Raw genomic sequence first — 22,300 nt, 5'->3', positions numbered from 1 at the left:
TTCCCCGTCGGTCAAAATCGAGCAATATTTTGACGCTTGCTTTGTCGCTGGCGTTGATATATTTCGTCGGGCTTGATGGTGCACGCCACTAATTGTTTCTGGGGAGAGTGGCTTACATCTATACAAGGAGCCGAGGAGGGTAAATAGAATGGCATTCGAGACATTGGTCCATACATGTATACATCACGTAGTTTACTCCGTGATAATGTCAAAAGGATGAAAAGAAATCGGTCATTGTTTTCTTGCATTGCTTCATACTGGCAACAATTCGTATTCTGGTAGAGACACACAGGCGCACACCGCGGAGTCCAAAGCAGCTCATCCCTCATGCCTCTACAGCCTCACCAGGCTCGCCTTCCGATGCCTTCCTTCGTCGTTCTTCTTCCTCTATCTCCTTTAGTCTCTTTTGACCTTCTTCATTGGTCGCGTCGATCACTCCTTCTTGCAGACTCAGCATACCACCTTGTCCCAGGAGTTCCACAATCTCTTCGGCCTCGTCAACACTCATTTTTCCGAGCACGACATTAACTTCATCTAGGCTACCACTTTCCAGAGCACGCTGGAGCCCAGGTGGGAATCTCTCAAAGATCTCTCGAGATTGTTGCTCAACGGGGTCCTCTGACCCAGCCTGTGGCACGTTGATGTGGATCTCGGTGCCCGGCTCGACTGCATGCAGCTGGATTTGTTCTACGCCTGCCGGGTCTGTGCCTTCTTCTTTGCTGAGTTCTGCTGCTCGTGTCTTGATCCGCTCGTAGGTTTCCGCCAGGTCTTTGGTAAAGACTTGTTGAGCTTGATGGCCTTTCGTGGTGATGCGCTTAAAGAACACGCCAACCCCATCACGGCCAAGTTGTCGGCAATATTGGATCAACAAACTCTGATGCACGCAGCCTTTTGCGTATTCGTCCTGACCTTTCATTTGGGCATTGAAAGCTTCAATCATCAGTCCATCTTGGGTTTGCTCGTTGACAATTTCTGGATGCTCCGAGATGAATTGCAGGCATGCTCTGTAATCGCCCAACTTGATTTTCGCGAATTGCTTTCCCTCAGGGGAAAGCTTGAAACTGCTCTCGTCCTCGCCCTCGTCCTCGTCTTCATGCTGCTGGAGTGCGCCGTCTTCGACATCTGCCTCGGCACCAGACGAAACACCCTCGTCTGGAGACTTGAGAGCATCCCTGGTCTTAGCGCTCAAGCCTTTGGGTGTGTTCAGCAGCTCCATGGATTCAGTCTTCTTACTTTGCTTCGGCTTCTCCGTTGAGGTACTCTTAGGTTTGGACTTGTTGACGGAAGAATAACTGAAGCCCTCATGAATATCCTCACTCGTGATCTTTGCGGTCGCCTCCTTTTCGAGTTCTGCCAATCTCTTCAGCAATTCTTGCTGCAATTTTTGGACCTTGGATAGGTGGCCGTTGACGCCTACGACAAAGTCGTTGAATCTGTCGGAGGAGTTCTTCTCGTCCACCTCTTTCTTGACTTGGTCCACAAGGGTACCCATCATCTTGGAATACCTTGGCTGCGGCTCTTTCTGATGTGTGTACACACCCTCTGGGGGTTTGGGAGGTTCATCCTTGGCAGGATCCCCAGCGCTTTCAATCAAAGACTGGAAGACAAGCTCCACTGCATTCTTCGTGGCGGCTTCTGCTTGATGTCTTTTGAGGGCGTCTAGTAGAGCATTGATTCTTTCCAATAGTCCATCATTGATAACTCGTTCGTACTTGAGGGTTTCGATTTCAAGCTTCCGTTGGGCACGTTGCTCGTGAATCTGCCGTTGCTTCGCTCGAATAAAACTCTTGGTATCGACGTTTGGGTGCACTTCAACATCAGAGTCATCTGAGACTTCGAGCTTGTCCCATTTATCATAGGATATAGGCATAGTGAAGAAGGGTATGTCTCCGACAGAGCGTGGGCGGAAACGAGACAAGGAAACGTCGAGGACCTAGTTTATTAGTCGTTCATGGGAGAATTGTGACCAACAGTGTGAAGTGTTGCGGTTGGGCCTTGAAAAGGATGTTTCTAGAAGCAGCTGTGATTGCTTGAGTGGTTATGGATTGTGGGTGGAATGAGGCTGATTGCAGAGCGCGGGGGCCTCGAGGCTTTGGCGAGTGCAGGGCCCATTGCAATACTCGCATTCTGCACCAAATACATTACCTCATTGCGCGGGCACTAACTTAGCTTTTAGGAGCCGTAACTCCCACCCAGCTCCCAGCGGCGCCCGAAAGCTCGTTGGCCTTGGCCCCGAGTCGACAAATTGCTCGGGGCTCCATCTCGGCCGCAATCGGTATCCCAATCGTCACTAAACAGTTAAAGCCGAGTCAACGGCAGGCGCCTTCTCTCCTCTTCTCACAGTCCTTCTGCTACATCTTGTAGACGCATCTATGCGCCTGTCCTACCTCTCCTAAGTCCGCTACCGAATATGCAGAGGACGATGGAGGCACTTATATCTCGTTGAACCAGTCCCACCAGCTCCAGTTTTGGCCATGCACCTAATGCGCAGCTCGCTGCTGCCACCCTTCAGTCCATTTCAACACCATGGTCCAAAATTGCGCCAGCTAGACCAGAAAATCCTATTCTCTCTCTATAACTCAGCTCCTAGGCACTCGCGGATAACATGGCGCGGTTCTCATATATCTGCGAAAACAAGGCGGCTCGAAAACGCCCACTATGTCCAGCGGACCTCAATCCTGTTTAATGGCGCCCCAGCGCCGAAATCGGTCACGTCACCCGCCTTCCTGGGTATCGCAACGCAGGTCAGATATTTTTCAAGGTCTCCTGCATTCTGGGAAAGTCCTACTCCTGTGATCCGAGACCAGTCTAGGTCGAAGGTCAATGATGACGCCGACGAAGAGGAGGCTTTTGAGAAGTCTGAAAAGGCAGCCCAAGCCTCGCACGTCAACTTGAGCGCGAGACTGTCGAAAGAGGGAAGCACCGTCAAGAACGCTGGTTTTGGTGAAGTTTGGCGATTGATCAAGATTGCTCGGCCAGAGGCCAAAGTGCTGGTGTGGGCATTTGTTCTCTTGCTGATTTCATCAGGTATCACCATGTCGATACCGTTTTCGATTGGTAAGATTATGGATATTGCTACAAAAGGAGGTGCCAAAACAGAGGGTCCAGAAGCTGAAGAGAAGTCGGACATGCTCTTTGGGTTGAGCCTGACCACTTTCTACACCGGCCTGGTTGCCGTGCTTGCGACTGGCGCAGCAGCCAACTACGGTCGTATCATCATTCTGCGAATTGTGGGTGAGCGGATCGTCGCTCGCCTCCGTTCGAAACTCTTTCGCCAAACGTATGTGCAGAATGCGGAATTCTTCGACGCAAACCGAGTGGGAGATTTGATCTCGAGACTCAGTTCCGACACCATTATCGTGGGCAAGTCTATCACTCAGAACTTGTCTGATGGCCTGCGTGCATTCGTCAGCGGTGCAGCTGGCTTTGGTCTCATGGCCTGGGTATCTCTGAAATTGACAGGCATATTGGCCTTGCTCTTCCCTCCAGTAGCAATGGCCGCATTTTTCTATGGCAGAGCGATACGAAATCTCAGCCGCAAGATACAGAAAAATCTAGGCACATTGACAAAAATTGCAGAAGAGAGGCTGGGCAATGTCCGAACGTCACAAGCATTTGCCGGTGAAATTCTCGAAGTCCACCGCTACAACACACAGGTTCGCAAAATATTCGAGTTGGGAAAGAAAGAGTCCTTGATCAGCGCTACCTTCTTTTCCACCACCGGTTTCATGGGCAACATGACTATTCTGAGTCTGCTCTATGTGGGCGGTGGGATGGTTTCCAACGGCACGATCAGCATTGGTGAGCTCACCTCTTTCCTCATGTATACGGCCTATGCCGGGTCATCTATGTTTGGGCTTTCTTCGTTCTATTCCGAATTGATGAAGGGCGTCGGTGCTGCGTCCCGACTGTTTGAGCTGCAAGACAGGGAACCAACCATTTCGCCAACTAAAGGTACCAAGGTCGTCTCTGCACGAGGTCCCATCAGATTTGAGAATCTCACCTTCAGTTATCCCACGCGACCTGCCGTCAAGATCTTCCAGAATCTTGACTTTGAGATCCCGCAAGGATCTAATGTGGCCATTGTCGGGCCTTCAGGTGGTGGCAAGAGTACGATCGCGTCTCTGATCCTGCGATTCTATACCCCATCAGAGGGACGTATTTTAATTGATGGCAAGGACATTTCGACACTGAACGTCAAGTCACTTAGGAGAAAGATTGGTATTGTTTCGCAGGAGCCAGTTTTGTTTTCTGGGACAATCGCAGAAAATATCGCATATGGTAGACCACATGCCACTAGAGCTGAGATAATGCGAGCCGCGAGAAGAGCGAACTGCCAGTTCATCAGCGACTTTCCTGATGGGTTGGATACCTTTGTTGGCGCCCGTGGGACGCAACTTTCCGGAGGACAGAAGCAACGTATTGCTATTGCTCGAGCCCTGGTAAAGCAACCGGATATTCTAATCCTCGACGAAGCTACATCTGCCCTTGACGCTGAGTCCGAAACTCTAGTCAATGAAGCATTAGCTTCCCTACTCAAAGGAAGCAACACAACCATCTCCATTGCTCATCGTCTTTCCACGATCAAGCGCTCCGACACTATCATTTGTTTGGGTAGCGACGGTCGCGTGGCTGAGATGGGCTCTTATAAAGACCTGAGCAGTCGCCCTGACGGCGCTTTCACCAAGCTAATGGAGTGGCAGATGAGTGGAGGAGAAGCACCACGAAGCGACATTGATAATTTGGCAATTGGTGCAGAGCACAAAGGACCGCCAAATGAGCGTGACGAAATTGAAGTCGAATTGGAAGAGGCAGACGGTGTTGAAGCCGATGATGAAATCCAGGGCAGCAAGGCTCAAGAAACTGTTAAAAAGGCTATCGAGGAGAAGCCCGAGCAATAAACAGTGTTACAGAGGACAATGGTATACGACGTGCACTGGGACAAAAGGACTATCGAGACTTGAGAGCGGCACGAATCATGTATATTGCGGTACAACGCACCCATTGGAAAATGTGTTAGCAAGGTCGCACGAATACAGAAAAGACTCCCAGCTCAAGCCACTCTGATTCTCTCTGGCATATCAGGACGTAATGGGGAGAGTGTCTGCATTCTGGATATCCCCCTGACTCGACCATCTCAGAGGACAACAGTAGGACAACATCTCGCACTCGTACTCGTATAGACGTATAGATACGAGTACTCAAAACTTTCACATGCGAGTTCATTGTATGGCCCCAACAGCTTCTCCTCCCCCACCAAAAACCAAAATCTAGTCCCTCGTTGTTCCGCTTGTTGCTCGCATTATGATGACAACAACAACAAGGGTCTGGGCTGTCTCGAGATGTTGCAGTGTGCAATTTTCCACGTTTTGCCATCCGCCCAGAAAAAGACACGAGCTTCGGGGGTTCCCTATATTTCCCGCCATGTCACTCTCAATCCTCTGTTTACACACTGCTCCCCTTCAGATGTCGATTGGTTGAGCCTTGACCACCACCCACGGCCGTTGATGTCTACACACCAGCAACGCGTAGGAGACTGTGGATGATATCACGCTTCTTCATATTACGACACCTCCAATAAGCCTATCATGGCCACTAACGTACAAACGCTTCTTCAACGGACTCGAGATATCACAGCCGATGATCTAGCCGGACCTCGAGCACCCGTGCAAGTTCCCGATGGCACCTCAGACAAGCGTCCCAAGGTCCGCAGCAAGTACCGGCACGTTGCAGCCCTGCACTCCAAAGTCCAACCTTCATGCCTCAGCCACGAGACAAGCGAAACTCCGAGTTTTATCGGCTTCCGCAACCTGATGGTCTTGGTCATCATTGTCATGAACCTTCGTCTTGTGGTCGAGAATGCCAAAAAGTATGGCTTGCTTATCACGGTCAAGATGAATCTGCGGGATACGGATATCAAGACCGCCCTCGCTCTCTATGCGCTGACCCCTTGCCACCTATTTGTGGCCTACCTTATCGAACGGGTTGCTATGGAAAATGCGAAAGGTCTGGTGGGCCGCAGGAAGAAAGATGATCCCGATCAGAGCAAGCCCGAGACCGAGAAAGAGAAGAAGGAATTCTACTATACATGGTGGTGGATAGCTGTAGCCCACACTTTCAATGCTTCTTTGGCCCTGTTGATCACGAGCTGTGTGGTATACTATCAGATCCAGAATCCCGGCCTCGGCATGATCAGCGAGCTGCATGCCATCGTCCTCTGGTTAAAGACATGCTCTTACGCGTTCACCAACCGGGACCTGCGACACGCAATGCTGCATCCTGGAGGGCCAGAGTCGGCCTTACCAGAGCTCTACTCCAAATGTCCTTACCCAAAGAATATCACGTTGGCTAATTTGTGCTATTTTTGGTGGGCACCGACATTGGTATACCAGCCTTACTACCCTCGTACGGAGAGCATTCGATGGACGTTTCTCGCCAAGCGCGTTGGTGAGGTTATCGCCCTGTCCGTCTTTATCTGGCTTGTCTGCGCACAATATGCAGTACCTGTGCTGCGCAATTCGCTTGGTGGAATGGTCTCGCTCGACTTTCCATCCATCGCCGAACGACTGATGAAATTGTCAACGATTTCGATTATTGTCTGGCTTGCAGGATTCTTCGCTCTTTTCCAGTCGTTTTTGAACGCGTTGGCTGAAATAATGAGATTTGGAGACCGGGTATTCTACGAGGACTGGTGGAACAGCACAAACCTGAAGATGTATTGGTCGACCTGGAACAAACCTGTCTATCACTTCATGCGACGGCATATTTACTCACCGCTGGTAGGACGCGGTTGGTCATCACAAGCTGCGAGTGCTTGGGTCTTTGTGTTCTCTGGCTTTTTGCATGAATTGGCTGTTGGTGTCCCGGCTCACTCTATCCTCGGGGTGGCATTTCTCGGGATGGTTCTCCAGCTGCCACTCATCATGTGTACAGAGCCATTAGCCAAAAAAGATGGTACGGGCAAGGTTATTGGTAATTGCATTTTCTGGATTAACTTCGTGTTCGTCGGACAACCTCTGGCTGCGATGATTTATTTCTTCTCGTGGCAAGCCAAGTACGGAGACTTGAGTGAAATGCCGAAGAGGTAATTGAGATTGCAAAGACGTTGCGTTATATACATACATATAACAGATATATGGCAAATCAGTCCGATCAATCAACCTGAGTTCCCCCCTCTCCCGAAAGGAACGAAATCCCACTTCCGGCTCGACTTGCTCAAGCGAGTATCAGGCCCCCGACATGGGCCACATTGCGCTTTAAAAACAAGGCTGAAGATTTGTTCGCTAGATGGCGCCTCTAGTCTCTGAATATGGAGCTTGGTGTGCATGTTCTCGCATTTGAAGCGTTTGGCCCCATTCTGTGCCACCTCATCCTTTCCCCTTTTTCGTCCGTTGATACCTTCGATGCTCATTGTGCTTCCTCAGACTACTGACTATACATGCTAGGCGGCACGAGACCTACAATCGTACGCGATGATGATGGACCCCCCGACTCCTTGGGTTAGTGCCAACGCTCATGAGGCCACACTCATTTGTCAGGCTGAATGCAATCTACTCAGCTAGGCGATAAGCAGCAACCCAGCCTAGTCAACACATCCACTGGCATTGGTTAAGCTTGCACCAGCGTGATCAGCGCCAGCAGGTGTGCAAAAGTGCAATGCCATTTCTGCATGCGGCCTTCTGCATACAGTATGGTGTAACATCAAATCCATGTAAAGATCATGCGCTACCGACTGTTGTGCTTGACGATGAGGCTGAAGATGATGTTCTTTCTTATTCTACCTCGTCCTCCTTCCCCTCCTCTCCTCCCACCTTTCTAACAGTAGACAATGACAGTCTGACGCATGCGTTTTGCCCAGTTCAACCATTTGCCTCCAGGCAGGTTGACACCAATAAAACCTGCGAACTACAGTATCTGACCAACAATGCACTGGATCGACAGTTTCGACGACCTGCAGCTGGACATCGTCGGTATCATCGCTGTCTTGGGCGAGGCATCGGTTACGAGAAATGCTCAGGTAACTAGTCTATCTTGGTGGTCAGCCATTCCTCGTCTCCTGCCAGCCCCTCAAGCATTGTTGGAGCATGAGCGCAAATCGCGACTACCAACCGCGCCAGGTATAGTTGCAGGTGCTTACTCGGGAAATATAAAGAAGGAGATCAACTTCTTCGCTCAACTTGTCCACCCGCGACAGCTTGAAGAGTATGAGGTCGAGCTGGTCGAAGTCACGCGCAGGAAAGAAGCGAAGGATGCCTTCGGCGCGCAAACATTCGGACCGTTACTTTGGGTCTCGCTGCTTGGGTTCAGTATGAGTATTGCTCTGGTTGTGCTGTCGGTGATCTACCACGATGGGTTCGCTTTGCTCGCAACAATCATGCTATCGATGGTGAGCTGTGCGGTAGGATTTGGTACACGTTGGGAATTGGTTTTCGCAGAACCAGAGATCAAGAAAGAGCGAGAGAACAAGATGCCTCGTTCGGATGTTCTAATATACTACCCAAATGTAAGTACTTCTGTGGAGAGAGCAATATTCAAACCCAACATGGGGAATCTGAGGCATACACCTTCTTGCATGATGATTGATTTCAAGTGAAGGGCGCTATTCGAGTCATTCGTCCTGCTTATGAGGAGATCGCTCGTCTGTACTTTCAGACAGAGCATGCAAGATATAAGATTGACGGTCTGTAAGACCATGAAGCATTAACGACCGAGCTGATGCAGACGGACAGATACGCCTTATAGGACACTTGCGCTGTTCTCGACCATCATGCTCATAGCAGGAGTAGTATCCCTCGCGAATGCTTCCAACAAACTGCAAGTATCGTTTACGGCTGCTTACGTACTGCTCAACGTGCTCTACTGGGGTGTCTCTGCGTTGAATCCCTGCAGATTCCACTGGAAGCATGCTTATCAGACTCGCGTCCTCGATATCGCGCCGCTGCCCGGACCTCACGACAAGGCACTGGACTACAAAGGCGTTGTCAAAAGGTCGGTTCGACAGCTTCGCCATGACTGGCATCATTTCCAAAGGTCATGGGGCCTGGTCGAACCGGCCAGAATTTCCCGCACATTCGTGGACCCCGAGATTGGAGCGAGGACTTTCACAGCAGCACTGTGGACAGCCATCGTATTGACGGGAACCGCGCAATGGCTCAATGAGGCGACAGCGATCGCTCCAGTGAATGGGGCGTGGAAAGCGTGGATTACCGAAGCCGACTCCAAAGTCGAGCCAATTGATCTCTTTGAAGGCAGGCACCAACCGCACCGTACGTCGGCTCTGCCTCGACAAGGCACGAACTGGAGGCAGACACGTTTTCAAACCGGTCCAGATGCCAGGGACAAACGGCGCATCATCATTCGAGACAAAATACGCGACTGGAAGTACGATGAGCGACTCACAAGTATTCTTGCGGAGCATGCCAATAAGACAAGAAAGCCATACCCCGATGAGACAGACGAGACAGTTGAGATAACACCTGAAAAGCATGATGTTGCAATATCCATCGATGGTTCTTCGGCTGCCTCTGGGGAACGGCTGGCAACAGCGCGTTTGTCACGTAGAATTGACAGTGGTGCTGGCATCTCCGGAACAACAATCACAGCCGGAGTGGAGGTGGTCGATATGTTGACTCAATCGAGCGAAGTTGAAAAGGGCAAAGAGTGAGACATTGTCTTCTGACACCTTGGAGCGAAGGGAGGATTTGTCTTGTCGATCGATGTATGTACTGGGCCGGCCCACAGTTGTAGGGATCCTAGAACAGTATATGAGGAGTGGAGAGAATTCCAGGATAGGCATTTCGAGGGCGCTCTAGGTAGATGCACTCTGGGTAGCGAACAATTTCGGCTCGAGGACGAGAATGGTAAACGGAGGAGATTGACAATTATATATTTCTGTTGCAACAGCATGCCTCGATCCGTCAGCCTCGCGTGCCCGGTTTAGAATAGCTCAGCCTTGCACTTGGCGCGTCTACCGTGTTTTCCATGTTTGCACCGTCTTCGACTTTCTGAACAGGTGGAAGACTGCGAATTGCACACAGACACAAACGGCTCCTTTCCCTGCCTCGACTTGAATCGAGCCTGCCTTGCACCTCACAATGGACCAAGATCGATATCCTCCGACGAAGCGACGTCGGACCTCCAGCGCCGATTCGTCCTCATCTCGCCGGTCGCACCGTCAAGCTCTGCGGCATACAGACTCGGTACGTTCACGAGAGAACTCCAACTCCAGAAAAAGAGAAAGACGATACTCTAGCTCCCGAAGCCGAGATGGGAGTCGCGACATGTCGCCTCGCAGTCGACGTTCACGAAGCCGATCTGCAAGACCCCGAACCAGCCGCAGCCCAACAGGCAGTTCCGCATACGATTCGGCACGAGAACACCCCGACGGACACAGACGCTCGTCGAGGTCCCCCAGATCCCGCTCACGTCGCCGTCGGTCATATTCGTCGTCCTCCCGCGAACGCTCGTACTCTCCACGCTCCGCGTCTCCCCCTGCCCGGCGCAGCGAAGACCAACCAAAGTCGAAGCCTGTAACTTTCTCCCCGCTTCTGACGATTCCACGAGCACACGCCCGAGGCATTACGTCGATGAGATTCTCACCAGACATGGCACTCTTGGCCACCGCTTCCGCCGACAGTGCGATCCACGTCTACTCTGTCCCTGCGAACCCGACGCCCGATACGCCCTTCAAACACCTGCGCACCCTGCGTGCCCATCTCGCGGGGGTCAATGCGATCGCCTGGTCGCCCGTAGGTCCGCACTACACACTTGCCTCGGCCAGTGACGACAAGAGCATCCTGCTGTGGTCGCCGTTGAGCTCGGACTCTCCGATATCGCCTTCGCCCTTGCTCGGACACAGCAACTACGTTTACAGTCTGGCGTTCAGCCCGAAGGGTAACATGCTGGTGAGCGGGAGCTACGACGAGGCCGTGTTCTTGTGGGATGTGCGCGCCGGACGAGTCATGAGGAAGTTGCCGGCGCATTCGGACCCGGTACGCGGCGTCGATTTTCTCCGCGACGGCACGATGGTGTGCAGTTGCAGCTCCGATGGGCTGATTCGGATCTGGGACGCGAGCACGGGCCAGTGTCTCAAGACGCTCGTCGACGAAGACAGGAAGAGCGTGTCGAGCGTGCGGTTCACGCCCAACGGCCGGTTCTTGCTGGCGTGGACCCTCGACAGCTGCGTGAGGCTGTGGAGGTACAGCGAGGGAACGTGTGTCAAGACGTACCAGGGCCACGTCAATGCCGAGTACACTCTGGGCGGGGTGGTTGGGGGTTACAGAACCGCGGGCATGAACGGGTGGGAAGAAGAAGCGTTCGTGGCCAGTGGGAGTGAAGACGGAGAAATCGTCGTTTGGGCAGTCAGTAGTAAAGAGGTGCTCTGGAGGGGCAAGGCGCATAGAGACGTCGTGCTCTGTATGGATTGGGGAAGGACCAAGGCCGGGAAAGGGTTGTTGGTCAGTGGTGGGAAGGATAGGGATGTCAAGGTGTGGACTCTCCAGGAGGACGACCTACGTCGGGATGAAGGCCATAAGACGAGAGGGGATGACGAGATGGATCCGAATATGGGTATCGAGATGGATGGCGATGGTGATGGTGTGAGAGATGGTATGAATGGAGTTGACGACGATGATACGAGAATGGTAGATACGTGAAGGGCGAGACTAGTGACAAAAACGAGAGCAAGAAGATACCCTTTCTTTTCCTTTTTCCCCCATGTCAGAATATATATACCTTTTAGATGATGAGGGAGGTGTCTGGCGCTGGCTGTTTTTCTTCCACTATCGTTGTTGAGACGCATGTTGATTTCTTTCGTCTCGCAAGCCAGCCAGCCAGTCAACCAACCGACGGGGCCCTGATGCTTGCTTGCTTGCTTGTTTGCTTGCACTCATAGTTTTCGTCCCAGGTTTTCATTTAATTTTTAGGATGAGGCAAAGGATGTACGGGATAGACAGGGGGCGAGAGACCGTGGTATAGAAAATGGACGTAGTAGATGTAGATGTTGGCCGACCACGTACGTCAGTACAGAAGAGTTACAAATCTTCGAAATAGATGCTGGCTGAGCACGTACGTAGCTGCTAATGTAGACAGACACCTTGAAATAGAAATACTAGAAATACAGGCCTTGACTGAAATCTCACGCGCACCACACACACACACACACACAAAGCATACTAACAATACAAACCATCAGACCCGTGCAAATGGAAATGGAGATAGACGGTCCATATTCTTATTAGGGCAAGCAGCTACACACAACGCCACCTACCCATCTTGGATAGCTTCCTCCTTATCTGGCTACACGGTAATTCCCTCTCGCCTGCTCTGCCTTGAATCCATCACGCTGGCTGGGTAAAGGAGCTCGTCTACGAACGCCGTCAGCATTACCCGGCGTGCTGGAATTGGTTCCATTTCCTCCACCGCCCTGGTGAGACAACGCGGGAGGACCACCACCGCCGAGACCCGGGATGCCAGAGATGGATATGGGCGGAGTCCCTCCTAGACCAGAAAGACCAGGAGGTAATTGTCCGGGTGGAGGTGGCGGTGGGGGAAAGCCCAGTGGGAGGTTCAGTTGTGAGAAGTCAATTGCCGGTGGTTGTTGTTGCTGTTGGGACATGGACATTCCCATACCCATACCCAGACCGGGTGGCGGTGGCGGCGGCGGCGGCGGAGGTTGTTGCTGTGATTGTTGAAAGGAAGCAGGAGGTTGTTGCTGTTGAGACATGGCTAGTAAGCGTTGAAGAGAACTGGCGTCGACACCTGGGATCTGAGGGATGGGGTGACCATGTGGTGCAACCCCAAGTTGATTCGGTAGACCTGGAAGGAGGTTGATGGGCGGAGGAGGAATGTTGGTGGCACCAATACCTGGCAGAGACGGTGTTGACCCGTTGCCGAGCGCTCCCAGACCAGGTAAACCCGGGATAGAAAAGCCCGCGGCGGCAGATTGGGTGCCGGAGACAGCTTGGTCTTCGAGACCCTCTGCTTCGTCTTCGGCTTCTTGCTCTTCCTGCTCCTTTGCTTGGCGCTGGCCGAATTTACGGTCCCATGTGCCTTGGGCTTCGGCTCCTTCTTCGCCCAGGTGGAATTTATCTTTGAAACAGGTCGTTTCGCCCGGCTGGGCGCGGGACCAGAACCGCGTAAAGTGGTCGTTGGAGCCTGTTGCGAGGATGTGGCCCAACGGGTGCCAGTCGAGGGACCAGATAGAAGAATCGTGAGCGTGTGGGATGCGGTGGGCAGGGTAGATTGACTGGGCAGGCACAGAACGCTGGTCGGACGATGTGTATGGAGAGATGACAGTAGAGGAAACACCCTGTGGTGTGTTTGGCTCGGTGAGGAGATACGTGTGGAGAGAACCCTCGTCGCCACCAGTGCTGATGAGGCTGGGGTGGATGGGGTGCCAGGATACGCTGGTCACGCCCTTCTCATGGCCTCGGAGGATGGCGACATCGCGCATCATGCGGAGGTCGAAGATGCGCGTCTGCCCGTCTCGACTGGACGAAGCGAGGAGTTGGTCGCGGAGACGACTGAAGACTGTTGCGGTGAGTGCATTTTTGTGCCCGTGAAGTGTGGTGAGGCTGCGTGACGTGCGAGGATCCCACAACCGAACGCTGTGGTCTTTACTGCCGGACACGATGAGGGCCTTGGTCGGGTGCCAGTCGCATGCTTTGACGTCCCAGCCATGGTCTTTAAAGACGGATTCCACGGCGGAAGAGGTGAAGTCCCAGATCTTGCAGGTGTTGTCGTCGGACGCGGTTACGAATTTGGTGTCGCCGGGCGCGAAGGCGATGTCGCGTATGGGAGCATCGTGGCCCTTGAACTGGTGCGGGTTGTTAAGTGTGGCTTGGAGGTAGTAGACTGTGCCTTCGTCGTTGGCGGCAACCAGCCAATCTTTGCGGTTGGACCATTCTGCCGCTCGGAGTGAACTCGATCCCATTGCTGTGACGGTTTCGAAGTTGAAAGACATGCCATTCCAGAGCATGAATTCGCCGTTGTGGACGCCAGCCAAAAGTCGACGACCTTCGGGCATCCACCTCACCACGGTGACAGGTTTCTTCGATTTCCCCAACGAGGTGTGTAAGTGACGTACGGGGATTGATTCGGCTGGTGAATCTCGTTTCGCTGGAGGAGGTAATATGTCGAGAACATAGCTGAGACTAGGTCGTTCTTGTTCATAGTGATAGCTTCCTCGGTACGGCGGTTTCCGATTGTGCATCCATTGGATTATGGACGAACCGTAGTCGGTGATGGGTCTTGGTCTTCTTCGACGGAAACCCGTATCTCCCTGGTCATCGAAGACATTTGCCATGATGGGCTCGGATTGAGCTCATCGAAGGGAGGGTCTGAGGGATGCCAAAACCAAAGGGCCCAGGATCGCGCAAGGAAATGTGCAGCCCGAACGCGTATTTCTGTGTACAAAGTGACCGTGACCACAGTGATTCAGTTATTGAGACAGGGGTTGTCGCGTTGGTGAGTTCGCGCTGCCCTGCACAGATCTTGGGGATGGAGGTTTGTTGCCGTCCAAGCGGATTTGCGAAGTCTTAACAATGCAGACCACGTGACCATATCCCGGATTTCCTCTACACCTTGCGGGAATCAACAAGGACGTAAACTAAGCATCGTCATGTCTCTTCATTACTACCGAGATCTCCCATCTAAAGGATATTCCTAGAAAACTTGTGCGATGTATGCGAAAACTTCTGAGCCAGTGTAAGCTCAGACGTGGAAAGTCGAAGCGCGTTGGAATTGCGATTGCAAAAGGGTATCACATGAGTCAAGGCATCTCCAAACAATGGTCACTTCAATGGAACATAAGCAAAGGCCTTTCCAGCCTCAATATGAATGTGCTTGAAAGAAAGAGCACACGGGTATCTCAAACAAGTACAAAAATCAAGCCCAAGCGGCGCCGTACGCGGCAACACCACAACAAGTCGTCTCGTGCAGTTGATTGAACTCGATCCATTCCAACACCACCCCAAGTCATCACTTTCATTTTTTTCATCCTCGGTCTCACTCTCGTCAATGTACATTTCCTCATATTCTTCGGCGCGTTCGTTTCTCTCTCTGGTTTCAATCTCTCTGACCCATCAAGATCCAAAACAACACAGTGCAAATCATCATGCCGAGACACACCACGAAACTGATCCAACCCACAGCGAGGCAATAAGCTGCCACGCTCAGGCTCAAAAACACAAAGGCCAAGCAGACGAGCAGCATCAACCACATTCCGGAACCCAGCACGACAATCCCGAACACGACACTCCTCTCTCCCGCGGTCCGGCTCCCGGCACCGCCACGCCATCCCTTGTAGCCGCGCGAGAAGGCGTCACGGACGTGGTCCCGCTGAAACGTCAAAGCCATGGACGTCAAGGTCGCGAGGGCCAATGAAAGCGTGAAGAATAGCCATGACAGGGCGATGAAGACTTGAATCTCGGAGTAGTAATGTTTGGGGGATCCGAACTGACATTCAGAAGAAGTCGGTCAGCAGGACTCACTCAAGGTGGGTTGCCGGCTGGCTAAAGGTCAGGCAGGTATGGATGATGGGGGAGGAGAAAAAGAAAGGACAAAAGTCTCCTTACAATTCCAACCGTCGACGTGAATGTGATTAGACTCCCAAACCCCGATATAAAGTATACACCCGGAATGAGTGTTTCGAGCCATCGTAACCCAGGAGGATCACGCGGGTCGGTTGTCGCCATTTCGAGAGGTTGCATTTATTTGACTTTGTGTGGATGTGTTGCTTTTTCGGATGGGATACGCAGTGCCTCCGAGGACATGAATAAGATACTCGTCGTCTGCACACGGAGTACTCGACATGAACGATCCTGGCCGACGCTTCTTCAAAACTTGTTTCAGCCTTGGTTGTGAAACCTCGGACGCTACGGTGCTATTGTACTGTACGAGAAACGGGGAGCCCCTCCCTGTCCATCATGTTCCTCTTCACTCGTAACACGTGTGTATGGGGTTCACCTCTCTTGTGTTTTTGATCCAGAGCCCAAAAACCTGTTTCATGGTCCCGTCAAACAGGAAGCGCAGGGGTGGCTTGTCCAGATCATCACATGATGGCTGATGGCTGATGGCTGATGGCTGAGAGACCGGATTGCCTGATTGCGTGGTTCGTACTCCGTAGGCTCGTAGGCTCGTGAGCTGTAGGCTGTAAGGCTGAAGGAACGGTCATGGGACGGGAACATGGGATATGGGCAAGGGATCATCCTTGTTCTTTCGTTAATTTCGTCCTACCAGGGATTTTCGTATCCAGTGAGGTTCACTAGACAAGGCATATCACACCCACGCCCCCCCCCCCCCCAAACACACACACAAGAGTACTGAAAGTACTGGGCCGAACAGATGAATGGTTTATACTTGTACTTCTACACTTCTACCTAGCCATTTCAATGTTCCATGAGAGACAGCGCTTCACGGGAGACGATGAGAAACCAACATCAATACTACCTACAGATGATTTATCTACGTGCTTTCATACACGAACGACACGATCGTCGAGATACAGTTCGTGCCTTCGCCATAACAGAATGTAATCGCCTAAAGTCTTCATTTTGTAACATATTACTTTTCTTTTGTCGTGTGCTTCACAGTCCTCGTCGATAAATAAAACTCATTCATTCTGATTCCGGCATCGGGTGTCCGTAAGCCGAAACCACACCGTCAAGCTATTCCGATAGACCATCCTCGAGTCATGCTCATAGTCGTGTCGTAGTCCGTGCTCCCTATGATACAGAGTCAAACCGAAACGATACATCCATATCGGTCTGACTGGCCTTTTTCAATTCTCACGCGGGAAAAAGCCGAGATCAAAGAAAGAACAAAAACATGGGAAAACAGGGTTAACACTGCCTGTGATGTTCGTCAACCATCCAGATCCGCCACTGGAGACTTGAAAGAGAGCAGTCAAAAAAGGAAAGAGAAAACAAGATGACCACGCCTTTGCGTCGTGGCCCAAGCAAATATCGCCGTGGCTTTCCATCATGCCCGAGTGTCGAATACAAACACAAACAGGCGTAGAGAAAAAAAGAGAAACCCGGACACCATGGCAAGCGCCATTCATCCGCACACTCGAGACACAGCTGAGTGCATCCTAAAAGCTCTCGAAATAAAACACGTTCTGTGGTCTCTTCAAAATCCAAAACACATCAATAGATCGGACGTCCTTCATCCCATCGTCTCACTTCCACATTCGATCGATCCGGAGTCTGGGTCCGCGATACTTCTTCAACACCACCCTCGGCTCTCCTAGTCGACGATGATGCTTCAATCAACCCTCCCCCGCCACTCCTTCTCCCTTCCAACCCAGGCGCCAGGTCCACGGGTCCAATCCACTCCCAGACTCGAGACCACTCTCCCGTCTTCCCACCTTCTCTTGTCGCAGCTCGGACGTTCGAATTGCTTTCCACGATTTTGCGGACGTTCTGCCACACTCTCTCCCTCTCACTCGCGCTGAACACGTGCCTCAACACATCATCTCGAAGCTGTCCAACGCTAATGAACGCCTCTGGAGTGCGTTGGTCGTGGTACAAGGCCGCCTGCGTCGCGAGCCTATCGAGAGTCGTGCCCACCAGGCCCGGAATTTGTGCCGTGGCGCGTTGGTACGCCATGATCTTATTTCGTCCATAAAACAAAGCCACAATGATCCCCGTCAAAACTCCAAGAGGGATTCGATTTTGCGAAATCGTCCGGACCAGAGATCGTCGGACGGCGCATCCGAAGGGGAGTCGGGCGAGGGAAGTACTTGAGAGGACAAGTCGTCCGGATCTGCAGATACAGAAGTAGCGACACTTGGTCAGTCAGCGATTCGCATGAGGTGAGAAAAGAGGAGACACGTCCGATGTCGTGCTGTTTGCAAAGCAAGAGGAAAACATGACTTACTTATCGTGCTTGACCTCAACTTCGTCGCGACCCATTATGTCTCCCAAGGCTCCACGCCACAGATCTTCGAATTCTTGCTCCGTCATGCCTTTTCTTCTGAGCTTTGAGACAGACTTCTTGAGATCTTCTTCCGTCACTTCGAGCTTAGGAGCCGTAGATTTCGCAACTGCCTGAGCGTTGGCTGTGGCACTTGAAGCCGCTTCATCCGCCTTGCTGACCGTGTCTCCACATTCATATGCTGCCCGTCTTTCCCGGAGGTCTTCAACGGCCCTATCTGCTACAGCCTTGATTCGTCTCTGCTTCTCGCTGTCCGGTTCGCACGTCGGCGGAAGAGGAACAAGTCCATTGACACTCAAAGGGTGCGGCTGAAGAACAAAATCCGTCTCACACTGCACTTCCATGTCTGGATAGCAGATTGCATGTTGTGGACATGGCTCACATGTCGGTTCAAGATTCTGGTGCACCCAAGCAGGGATGTGTGGATTCTGAGCCAACGACCAGTGAGGCTCTCCAACTCCACAATAGCCAACATTAATCTTTTCCTGTCTGTACCAGCCTGCGAGTGCCGCCAGGACGGTGGTCATCACCGCCCACGGCGCAGTTTTGGCGACTGTACTCGTTGGCTTTTGTTTCTTCCGCCGCACCAGCGCCGACGGTCTACTCGGTACAACCTGTCCATTCCTCTCTTCTTCGGCCAGCTCACGAGCGGCGTCGGCTGTGAACTCCTCCGTGATCTGAACTCCGTCTTCTTGCTCGTCTGACGTGATTCTTGATACTGGGAAGGAATAAGATGCCCGGGACGGCTCGGCGTCTTCAGATTTGATCGGTGGCGATCGCGTTTCTCGACGCTTGGTAGGACTCTTCTTTGTGCTCGTCGCGGTCAGGGACTTGCGTGATCGAGAAGCAGATTTTCGTCGGTCTGCGCCGGATGGAGGACTGGAGCCAGACTGGAAGGGATTTTCATCTGAAAACGGACTGGTTCCGGCTTCTAACGACTCTCGCTTCAACCGGGCATCGGGCTCTTCAATCTTCACGGCCGGTGGAAGGATCGGCTGCGGTATACTTTTGCGAGATTTGCGTGCTGTTCTTTCGACTTCTGGTTCTGTGTCGGAGGCCCTTGGTGTTCGGGTCGTGCTCCGTCGGCTTGGAGTCTTCGTGCGGCGGCGGGAGGTCGATGGTGCGGAGTCAGTATGTTCAGTGGCCAAGTCTGATCTACTCTTCCTGCTTCGTGGCGTCTTCGGAGGTGGCATCAACTGTTTGTCGCCTTCATTATCGTCGTCTATGGTACTTTCCTGGCCACTGGGAACATCCGTGATGCCTTTGCTCGTGCGACGAACTCTGGCCTGCGCCTTTAGCAACTTGGAAGCTTTCGGCAAAAGTTCTTGTTCGATTGTTTCCAACAGCTGACCCTTCTTAGCCGCGGATGAGTATGGAATGTCGTGATTTACGAGGATGGACCGCAGCTTTGGGATCGTGAGGGTGCTGAGGTCAAATCCAGGTTGGAGATAATAGAGTTCGTTGTCTTCGGCCATGACGGCGACGACCTGTGGTCTGCAACGCTGCGGCCGGTTACACTTGGAAAAACTTTAGCAAAGATCTTGCGCAACCGCAACAGACTTGGATAGAAGAGGAAACAGAACAACAGTGGAGGCGGATGATGGTTCACTTCTTTACGTCGGGCTAAAGTGCAAAAGTAAACAAAGGCAAAGTTAGAGGCGAAAAGGAGACCCCACCACAGACAGACCAATCAGAGAGTTGGAAATATATCATGTGACCTGACAGCGCTTCTACGTCATTTGGCAGTCACTCGTGAAGGTGGCAACTCCAAGGTTGATGCTTGTTCACAAGCCGTCACAGGCAGTGAGAAGGAAGACGAGAAGACGATCTCTCAAGGCAGACACGATACGAGTACGATCCGCAATAAAGAGCAGAAAACCATGTGCGGTTGCCTAGTCATTGTAAATCGTCCAGAGTAGGTTGTTGATATATTCTTATCCTGAGCCTGGGGATTCCGATGCAATTCCCTCAGGTGTCGTTTCCAATAAATGCCCATGATCAGCCGTGAAACACCCAGTGTAAGTCGTCAACATATATTCGTACAAGTCATCCCTCTCACAGAGACATGAAAACCCACGAAAACCCCTTCTATAAGGTAGTGTAGCCATTGCCCGTCGCACGCTAGAACATTACACCTCACCCCAACCGCCGCCACTGGCCCAGATACTCCCACTGCCGACACTTCCACCAATATCCCAATAATTACGGCTCGAGCCACTTTTCACCAGCGACGCTCTTCGACTACTTCGAACACTTTCACTTGCACAGCTGCTAGTCGGTCGTCTCACACTGGTTCGTGACTCTCGCCGTAAGCGGACAGGAGACCGTTGTGCCCTAGCAACAAGTGGGTGGTGCTGACGAATGATGGCGGTTCTGGTAGCCGCATCATCCACCCTTTGTTGAGATGGTAGTGGTGACTGGGTAGTTGGTCGCGTGGCAAACTTGTCTCGTAGATACCTGAACACCATCTTCAAATCAAGCTCGCGTTCCCAATACTCTCGCTCTCGTTGTAAATTGGTTGTTGAGTCAGGTGGAGAAGAGTTGGATGCCGGTTCCTCTTCGAATCCCCAGATCTCAGCATGAGCAGGATCCTGAACAGTCGGTGGGAAGTTGGGAGTCAAGACCGATGTCATTGTGTCCTTGATTTGAGGTTCTGGGCGACGGCTTGCGGCTCCTCGAGGTTTTGATTGGGGTACAGTTACAGGCATGCCAGCATAGTCAGGACTGCGAGAATAGGTGGTAAGGGGTCCCGGCTGTGGGGAGATTTGGTGCACGAACACACCCAGCTCTCGAGCAATTCGTTGTAGTAGCTTGTCTCTCCAAGTGTAATCCTCGGCGCTGAGGACATCTGGTATTTGCTCGGGAATGGTAGGCAGAATTCCGCTGGATGATGGTACATTCTCAACATCTTCCGGGAGAGATTCTCCGAAGATGACAGATAGCAGTGGCTCATCGATACCGATCACATCCCGGATGAACTTTCTCGTGATGCGCCTCCAGAAAGGTTCGGATTCTTCGCTTTCATCCTCAGGTTTCGACAGATAATCACTTTGCCTAGGCGTTGACCCAAGGATATCATCGTGAATCGAGGCATGACTGTCTTGATAAGTGGAGTGCCGAGATCCCCGTCGTAATCGTCGACGGGTTTCTCGCTCTACCTCTTCCATCAGAGCCTGACTTTGCTCCATGCGCCATCTCTCAATTCGCATGCGTTTCTCTTCACTGGCTTGTTGTTCGATCTCGTCGATAGTGTCGAGTCTTCTTTGTACACTTGATGGCCGGCGATGATGGCCATCATGCTTTCGTTTCGAGTTGAATGCTTCATGTTGCCATAGCTGTTCTAGGACCGGGGGGCTAGAGGCTGGAAAAGTTCCCAGTCCATCATGGGTCGGTAGGACTGCGCCTTGAGTCTGTTGGGAGATAGTGGGGTATAGTGGTGGTTCCCGGAACGCATGTAGCCCATCGTCCAGGCTATCGAGCTCACCATCTTCTGTGACATCCTCTTCAAATACTGAAGCCTCAAGTCTGCCCGACCTTCCTGCTGTATTCAATGACACATCGCTTGCCCTGGACAGACCAGCTGTCTGGGTGGTATGGGTTCGGGTGATGGTTGAGTCGGCAACGGACGGAGTGAAGAGGATCCATTCTTGTGAGTCCTCGACTGTGGCTCGTGCCTGGGAATGATATGATGATGATTCTGGTGATTGAGCATGATTGACGACAATGGGTCGAGGGGCGGCGGACTGCTGGAAGGCCATTATCTCCAACCCGCAGTTGTACGGGTTGGTCGTGCTATAGGGGCACGATAATTACGGCGGTCTTTATACTCGCGAGAATCAGCGAGGCAGAGCGGCGGCGGCGGAGGAGGAGGAGGTTCTTTGTTGTGTGGTCTTTGTGTCCTATCGACACTGCCAAAGTTCGCGAGGTTGACCAAGCGTGAAGGGCCTGCTCCGATATAGGCTGCGCAAGGCAGTCTGAGTGATGAGCTTGGACAAGAGAGTCACAAGATGCGGTGGGGATGATAGAGTCGAAGTTTAAGTTATAGTTCGGAGCGATCGCAGAGACATAGGGACATCCGAAAACGCGGATGTCACGGCTGATAGAATGAAAGAGAGAGAGTGAGAGAGGATATTAATCAATGTTGAACGGGGGTTGAGTGACAGGAGTCTAGGTGTCTATGCGTTGGATGGATGGATGGATGGATGGATGGGCTGGCTTTGAATTGTTGGTGGTGACCGAGTCATCGCTTTGCATGTAATCAATCGGGCGATAATGCACGGTCCGGGTGAATCTGGGAAGCTGGAACAGGGCGAACCTGGCATCCTTTCGTCACGGAGAATCTCTCACTGGCCTCCCTGCCATC

At 52.1% G+C, this 22,300-nt stretch overlaps 9 protein-coding genes across 9 annotated transcripts; 4 read left to right on the top strand and 5 right to left on the bottom strand.

The window, feature by feature from the left end:
* Nucleotides 1–325: 325 nt before the first annotated feature.
* PV08_05744 (uncharacterized protein) lies at nt 326–1,870 on the bottom strand (the record flags this gene model as incomplete). The annotated part of the gene is made up of 1 exon (XM_016380083.1): nt 326–1,870. The coding sequence occupies one exon, from the start codon at nt 1,868–1,870 to the stop codon at nt 326–328; it is 1,545 nt and encodes a 514-aa protein (XP_016235910.1).
* Nucleotides 1,871–2,474: 604 nt separating this feature from the next.
* On the top strand, nt 2,475–4,901 carry PV08_05743 (uncharacterized protein; the record flags this gene model as incomplete). Its single annotated transcript, XM_016380082.1, has 1 exon — nt 2,475–4,901. One exon carries the CDS (start codon nt 2,475–2,477, stop codon nt 4,899–4,901), a length of 2,427 nt encoding a protein of 808 aa, XP_016235909.1.
* Nucleotides 4,902–5,588: 687 nt separating this feature from the next.
* Nucleotides 5,589–7,088, top strand: PV08_05742 (uncharacterized protein; the record flags this gene model as incomplete). Its single annotated transcript, XM_016380081.1, has 1 exon — nt 5,589–7,088. One exon carries the CDS (start codon nt 5,589–5,591, stop codon nt 7,086–7,088), a length of 1,500 nt encoding a protein of 499 aa, XP_016235908.1.
* Nucleotides 7,089–7,924: 836 nt separating this feature from the next.
* On the top strand, nt 7,925–9,664 carry PV08_05741 (uncharacterized protein; the record flags this gene model as incomplete). The annotated part of the gene is made up of 3 exons (XM_016380080.1): nt 7,925–8,503; nt 8,596–8,680; nt 8,730–9,664. The coding sequence occupies 3 exons, from the start codon at nt 7,925–7,927 to the stop codon at nt 9,662–9,664; spliced, it is 1,599 nt and encodes a 532-aa protein (XP_016235907.1).
* A 430-nt stretch (nt 9,665–10,094) lies between these two features.
* Nucleotides 10,095–11,654, top strand: PV08_05740 (uncharacterized protein; the record flags this gene model as incomplete). Its single annotated transcript, XM_016380079.1, has 1 exon — nt 10,095–11,654. One exon carries the CDS (start codon nt 10,095–10,097, stop codon nt 11,652–11,654), a length of 1,560 nt encoding a protein of 519 aa, XP_016235906.1.
* Nucleotides 11,655–12,289: 635 nt separating this feature from the next.
* PV08_05739 (uncharacterized protein) lies at nt 12,290–14,305 on the bottom strand (the record flags this gene model as incomplete). The annotated part of the gene is made up of 1 exon (XM_016380078.1): nt 12,290–14,305. One exon carries the CDS (start codon nt 14,303–14,305, stop codon nt 12,290–12,292), a length of 2,016 nt encoding a protein of 671 aa, XP_016235905.1.
* Nucleotides 14,306–15,066: 761 nt separating this feature from the next.
* On the bottom strand, nt 15,067–15,695 carry PV08_05738 (uncharacterized protein; the record flags this gene model as incomplete). Its single annotated transcript, XM_016380077.1, has 2 exons — nt 15,067–15,456; nt 15,576–15,695. 2 exons carry the CDS (start codon nt 15,693–15,695, stop codon nt 15,067–15,069), a joined length of 510 nt encoding a protein of 169 aa, XP_016235904.1.
* Nucleotides 15,696–17,147: 1,452 nt separating this feature from the next.
* On the bottom strand, nt 17,148–19,412 carry PV08_05737 (uncharacterized protein; the record flags this gene model as incomplete). Its single annotated transcript, XM_016380076.1, has 2 exons — nt 17,148–17,766; nt 17,881–19,412. The coding sequence occupies 2 exons, from the start codon at nt 19,410–19,412 to the stop codon at nt 17,148–17,150; spliced, it is 2,151 nt and encodes a 716-aa protein (XP_016235903.1).
* A 654-nt stretch (nt 19,413–20,066) lies between these two features.
* PV08_05736 (uncharacterized protein) lies at nt 20,067–21,695 on the bottom strand (the record flags this gene model as incomplete). The annotated part of the gene is made up of 1 exon (XM_016380075.1): nt 20,067–21,695. The coding sequence occupies one exon, from the start codon at nt 21,693–21,695 to the stop codon at nt 20,067–20,069; it is 1,629 nt and encodes a 542-aa protein (XP_016235902.1).
* Nucleotides 21,696–22,300: the final 605 nt, after the last annotated feature.

Source organism: Exophiala spinifera, assembly GCF_000836115.1.
Source record: "Exophiala spinifera strain CBS 89968 unplaced genomic scaffold supercont1.4, whole genome shotgun sequence".
Taxonomy (NCBI): domain Eukaryota; kingdom Fungi; phylum Ascomycota; class Eurotiomycetes; order Chaetothyriales; family Herpotrichiellaceae; genus Exophiala; species Exophiala spinifera.
The sequence above is the reverse complement of the archived record's forward strand: the minus strand, read 5'-3'. Positions and strand labels throughout refer to the sequence as shown.